This window comes from Montipora capricornis, chromosome 4 (assembly GCF_036669925.1).
Source record: "Montipora capricornis isolate CH-2021 chromosome 4, ASM3666992v2, whole genome shotgun sequence".
NCBI classification, from domain to species: domain Eukaryota; kingdom Metazoa; phylum Cnidaria; class Anthozoa; order Scleractinia; family Acroporidae; genus Montipora; species Montipora capricornis.
The window spans coordinates 11,085,862-11,092,795 of NC_090886.1; the positions used below are offsets into that span (position 1 = coordinate 11,085,862).

The following is a 6,934-nucleotide window of genomic DNA, read 5'->3' on the forward strand; positions in this document are numbered from 1 at the left end:
CACAAATCCTGGAGCTATTCGTCTGGTGGGAGAACTCCGTGAAATGATATCCAAAGGAGAATTTTGTCTCAAATGGATATTGAATTCAAGAGATGTAATCAGCTGCGTTCCTGAAATTTAAAGAGCACCTTCCGTTAAGAATCTCGACTTAAGCAACAATCTAGCATGCACAGAAAGAGCTCTGGGCGTCCAATGAAATGTACAGAAGGATACATTCAGCTACAAAATCGCTGGAAAAGATAGACCGATCACAAGAAGAGGAACTTTGTCCATCATTTGCTCGGTCTACGACCCTCTTGGCTTTGTTTCACCGTGCATACTACCCGCTAAAGCAATTCAACACGACTTGTGTTTCAAGGGCATCTGACAGGATGATCAGATTCCTGAACCCTGCAAGCAATAATGGCAATCCTGGCTGAAGGAACTCCCCAAACTGGAACAGTTTGAGCTTCCGCGATGCTTTAAATGGCCAAACTGCTCAGACATACAACGATGCAAGCTCCACCATTTCTCCGATGCATCTAGCCAAGGCTACGGAGCTGTCTCATATCTTCGCCAAACCGATATATATGGTGAAGTTCACTGTTCGCTCATTATGGCAAAGTCCAGATTGGTGCGTCTCAAGGCAATGACGATCCCACAAATGGAATTGTCAGCGGCAGTCTTAGCAACAAGGCTAGACGGCATGATAAAACTAGAGGTCGACATGGCTGTTCACAGCTCTACCTTTTGGACTGACAGCACATGCGTTCTTGGCTATATAGAGAATAAAGATAAGAGATTTCAGATCTTTGTTGCCAACCATGTATCGGCCATTTTAGACCAGTCTTCGGCTGCTCAGTGGAGATACGTTGAGAGTACGCTCAACCCAGCTGACGAAGCATCCAGAGGAATGACAGTAGATGAGCTGTTAATGAATGAACGCTGGAAGCAAGGACCACCGTTCCTAAAGAAAGTGGAGCAGTCATGGCCGCAAAGACCGGAGAACCTTAGCGAGATCCCCGATAACGACCCAGAAGTGAAGGGAGTCGAAACATTTGCAAACAAAGCAAGCGTCTCCTGCGACTACATTGGCTAAAGAAGATTATAGCATGGGTATTGCCCTACAAGAATATTCTGCGAAACCGAAGTCAGCACAGCAACACAAACAAAACCATCAAGCTCCAATCTGATGATAGTATTATTACGCCATTAAGCATCAGCGAAATTAATGAAACTGAAAATGAAATCATTAAATACATCCAGAAGCAAACCTTCGAGGATGAGTTGGCTAGTTTAAGTGGCGTTGGCAATGACACTCGAGAAACAGCAAACCGAAACAGCAGCATTTATGAACTAGACCCAGTCTTGGAAATGGACTTCTACGTGTAGGAGGACGATTGGAACACGCACCAATAGAAAATGATGCCAAACATCCCATTATTCTTCCAAAAAGGCACCATCTCACTAAGCTGATTATTGAATACTTCCATCGCACTTCAGCCCACTCTGAAATCGAGTACACTCTATCACTTATCAGGCAAAAGTATTGGATCCTGGGAGCGTGATCTAATGTCCGCAACATTATCAATAGGTGTTTCAGCTGTTGGCACCGCCAAGCTCCTGTAATGCAACAGAAAATGGCCAGTTTGCCACAAGATCGTGTCACGCCTTCAAAGCCACCATTTACGTATGTTGGTGTAGATTTGTTTGGTCCTTTCACAGTGTGCCGTGGACGAACAACCGCCCAGAGGTACGGCGCTTTGTTTACGTGCCTCACGATAAGATCTGTCCACATTGAGATTGTTCACTCTATGGATACAGAATCATTCATCAACGCCCTTCGATGCTTCATCGCTGGAAGAGGAAGGCCAGAGAAAATAAGATCCGACAACGGAGGAAACTTCGTTAAAGGCGAGAAAGAGCTACGGAAGGCGCTCCAAGAATGGAACCAGAACCAGATCCATGAATTTCTCTTGCAGCAAGAAATTGAATGGAAATTCAATCCACCGGCTGCTTCACACCATGGCGGAGTGTGGGAGAGATGCATTAGAACTTTAGGAAAGTTATGAAAGCATTAAGACTCAGACTTAAAACCCGAGTTTTTCAGTGGAAATTCAAATGAATTCGCAGGAGAATGGTCAGACTTTTATGAGCAGATAGTTAAGATTAATTGGACCATCTCACTTAAATTAAGTGCGTTTCCCTTGTATTTGCGTGGCATCGCCAGCACCTGGTACTTAAATTTATCACCTGACATTAAGGATGATTTTGATTGTTTAAAGGACGTTTTTCATGAACGTTTTATGGCCAGGACGAATAAGTGGATTTTATAACAACAATTAGGTGCCTGCAAGCAACTTTCAAACGAACCCCTCGATAGTTATGTGGCCGATATTACGCCGCATTGTAAGCGATTAAATCTTTTGGACGAGGATTCAATGCGATATTTCATTGATGGCCTGCAGGGCGACTTGCAAACCTATGTATCTCTGCAACGCCCAAAGACTTTTCATGAAGCAGAAAGCCTAGCAAGAATTAAAGATGTCATCACCGCACACCAGTGGGTCCAAAAAAAAAAGAAGAAGTGCCAGGGAGAGTGCCAGGACCAATCGGTGGTGTGCCAATTGGAAACCATCTTAAGCAATTTCTTTTAAAAAATGAGCAAGCCAAAACCGCCTGTGGTTGTCGCTGCAAGTAGTAGACCATCAGTAGAGATGCGCTTAGAGATCCTATTGAAACAGATGTCCCAATTACAAAAACAACAACAACAGGTCGTGACTTGGTATCCCCTTCATGCTTTCGGAAATTCTGTAGGACAAACGAGGCCTAATGGCCAGGCGCAAGCCAAACCCTGGGTAGAGCAATCACCTCAACTATGGGACCACCAACGGCAAGTGGCCAGGCTGGCTGGCGCCCCGAATTCCGATCATATGGGCGAAACTTTCAAAGTATTGAGGGAGATCCAATTTGTAGTTTCTGCCAGAGAATACAGCACAACTAACGTTCTTGTCACCAGCGAAATAGTGACCCAAGGATCCTTAACTCTGGACATTTTCAACCAAATCCGAATTTTTAACAAGCAATGACGTCATAAATGAAGATAATTTGGAAACTGTTGAGTCGCATGCTTCCCAAGTTAATAAAGTTAATGGTTTCCCCTCCGAAGTTTACCAGAGTGATCACAGTAAAAATGTAGGTTTCCACTTTGATGTCTTCCAAAGTGACAAAAAAGAAATTGATTTTTTCCCGCTCTGAAGTTCGACGGAGTAATGACAGTAAAAATGTAGGTTTCCACTTTGATGTCTTCCAAAGTGACGATAAAGAAATTGAATTTTCCCACTTGGATGTTTGGTGGAGTGATGACAGTAAAAATGTTAGCTTTCCCAAAGTGATGATAGTGAAATTCCCTCGTCCCACCCTGATGTTTGCCGGAGTGATCATTCTGATATTGGCCAACATGAAGACGTACATTATTCAGCTAGAAGGGACACCAACGATCAAACTTGTCAAAATAGGTAAGTATTTGATGCGTGCCAAGGTGATCAAACTGAAACATATGATGGACACTAAAAGTATTTCCCAAATTTAGGCACTATAGACTTTCAGTTAGGACAGGTACAGAAGGCAAATCATTCGAATCAATTAGATAGCAGTTCTCGCTTTTCTAGACGTAATATTACAACACATGAATCCAACGTTTTGCGTAGTGATGATTTAGGACACATAGGCATAGGTACCCATAGAGAGGCACATAAATTATGCGATACGGACAGCAGCAGACATGGCCATAGCTGAGAGCTGAGAGCTATTTTGATATTCATGGGGTTACTCCACAAATAGCTTCGATGGAAAGGAAACCTTTCCCTAGTCAAGACCAATGTAATAGTCATCCACTTGGGTTACCTCCCCCCCATATTATGTTAATGGATACCAGAGCGTCTGTAACAGCTGTTAGTAGCTATCTTTTTGCTAGAATATCGCCACCTGTACATTTAGACCCTGCGCCATCGTTGTATATACAAAAGGTCAGCGGAGAACAACTCCCTGTACAAGGAATAGCCAAATTAACTTTCGTTTTTGCTGATGTTTCACATAGTTTTGAATCATTAGTTATTGAACAGCTTACTTACCCTGGTGTACTCAGCAGGGATTTTCTGTCATCACATTATTCGGTAATTGATATGCAGAACCACACCGTCACATTTTTGGGCAAAGAGCCTATCTCACTAAACTCCAACAGGCTTACTTGTAGTTTCCAAACTTACCAACAAGTAACAGTGCATGCTCATGCAACATACATTCTACCTCCGCTAACGGAGTCAGTTATTCCAGTATACCCTAAACACTTGCTTCCTTCTGGGACTACTGGACTTACTGAGCCAAGCTTGAAGTTGCTCACACGGTATCATGTTGGTAGCGCTACTCAGTCGGTTAGTCTGTCGGAAGAGAACACTTTTCCATATTGTCTTTTAAACCCTGCAAGTCGACCTATTACCATTTATCGATGTTCGACTATGGGATTCTTCACACCAGCTGCTTCACCCCAGAGGATAGTGACGCAGGTTCCACCAGGAAATATGATCCTAGTTACCAGAACGAAACGGAAGTTCCACTGGGCTTGACTGATTCCACCTTGACGCCATCAGAGAAAGAACAACTTCTATTGCTCATAAATGATTACTGCAACAATTTTGCCACCTCTCCCGAAGAACTAGGGCGTATTGGCCTCGTTACCCATACAATTGACACCAGAGACCAACCACCGATTCGGAAGTGATGCTATCATGTATCAGACTAGCAGAGAACCATAATTGAGGAGCATGTTACAAATATGCTCAATCGAGGGATCATCCAACCCAGCGTCACTCCCTGGGCATCACCAGTGGTACTAGCAAAGAAAAATGATAACACTGACTGTCTGTGTGGGCTTTTGTCGCTTGAATTTAGTCACTCGAAAGGATTCCCAGGGATTTGCCCGTATGGATGATGCGATTTCCACAACCTCATAATGTCAAAACTACACGATCATTTTTAGGATTAGCAAATTACCATTGGTTTGTAAAAGATTTTGCTAAAATTGTGGCCTATTTAAACAACCTTCTGCGACAGACTCACCTATTTTAGCTTTCCCAGATTTCACTGCAACCTTTAATTTTTACACCAACGCAAGTACCAACGGGTTTAGGCGCTACTTTGGGTCAATTCCAAAATGGCAAGGAGGTTGTCATCACATATGCTGGTAGAGACCTAAACACTGCAGAAAAATTACAGCACTACCAAATGGGAAGCTCTAGGTGTTATCTTTGGCATAACAACAGCAGGACTTTGAGATTCGCCATCGGCCAGGCACTCAGCACAGAAATGCTGATGCCTTATCCTTCCGCTCATATGACCTGCCAGTACCAAAAGTGCCCGGCTATGACAACCCAGGTGTTCTAACAGCCCATATACGGCACGCCCAGCACCACAATCCTGATTTAGCTTATCTTATTAATTACCTGGAAGCTCCCAACGGATTACGGCTCAGCACGACACCTACTCCTCATGGTAGAGGCGCCATCGGCCCTCTACAATTCAGCCATACCATACCTGCAGCCATACCTGCAGCCATGCACTTCAAAATTCTCACCTGGGGCCATCACAACCCTACTACTGCACATTTTTTGGTATTACCAAGACCTATGAAAAGCTAAAAAGCGGATATTACTGGAGGAAGATGTTCCGCGACATCCAGCACTGGTGCCGCTCTTGCCCAGATTGTAAAATGTGCAAGACTCCCCGGAACTGGCACAAAGTATCTCTTCTCCCAATACCTCTAGAATCTGCATTTGAATGGCTGGCCATCAATGCTATGGGCCCATTTCCCCGTTTGACTTCCGGCAATAGGTATGTCATCGTTTTTACTGATTACCTCACTAAATGGACAGACGCCTTTACTGTCCCTACAATAGGTGTAGATGTCGCTTGATAGCATTACCACTAACACATTCCACTGTTGACAGACTTGACATTTCGTGATGTTCACTGGGAGCGTGACGATCATGCTCTTCTCAACTTACATTACAAATCCCTTAACATTAGCCTCCCATTGGTACTTAATACTTCTACGTTACAGTCACTTGACAAAACGTACCGTCTTCTAGATGACAAAATAGATTCACAATAATTAACCACACTTGAATATGTAGCAAACGTCCACCTTAACTCACACAGCCATACCTTCTCGGACCTCTGCATGTACCTTTCTTTTTCACTCGCAAATACTATTGCGCTTATTGTTTTCTGCTGCAGTAGTCGTAAACAACATCCTGACGGTCGTTATCTTGGTTTACGTTCAACCGAACTCGGGGATCACCAAAATCTCGACCAGGTGGTGACCATTTGGATAAGTTCATCTAAGAAACCGAATTGGCAACGATTTTGCCGCAGTCTGGGAACAATACTACTAATTGCGCTAGTAAAGTATGTCATAAACATTCATAGGTCCCAAGTAACACACATGCTTGTGTTCCACTCTTTCGATTTATTGCTGATATCCTCACTCCAATGCCTGTCACACTTCCGTTTCAATAATTTAAATATCTCTTGTACGCAAGGCTCACCATAACATGGCTTCCGTACAACACGTAACTCAACACTTGGTTACCATAGTTATCACTGATTGCCTCCTAGACTCTATAGAACCTTATACAAAAATTTGGTTTTATCAACAGAGTTGATAATGTAAATTGGCCACCGTACAGAGATTCTAAAAGCTGACGTTTCGAGCGTTAGCCCTTCGTCAGAGCGAATCGAGGGATTATGGGTTACGTGTAGTTTTTATAGTAGAGTAGGAGCTACGCTATTGGTGGTAACATGGCAACGTGAAAAATAGGAATATATTAGTTAAATGAAAAGCGTTCGTTAATACCGTGAGGATTAAGGGTGCCGATTTGAAAGATGAATTTTTGTT

General features: G+C 43.3%; 1 protein-coding gene across 1 annotated transcript; it reads left to right on the plus strand.

Annotated features, from left to right (window-relative positions):
• The first annotated feature begins 595 nt into the window (after positions 1-595).
• Positions 596-1,078, plus strand: LOC138046090 (uncharacterized). Its single transcript, XM_068892770.1, has one exon. The coding sequence runs from the start codon at positions 596-598 to the stop codon at positions 1,076-1,078; it is 483 nt and encodes a 160-aa protein (XP_068748871.1).
• Positions 1,079-6,934: the final 5,856 nt, after the last annotated feature.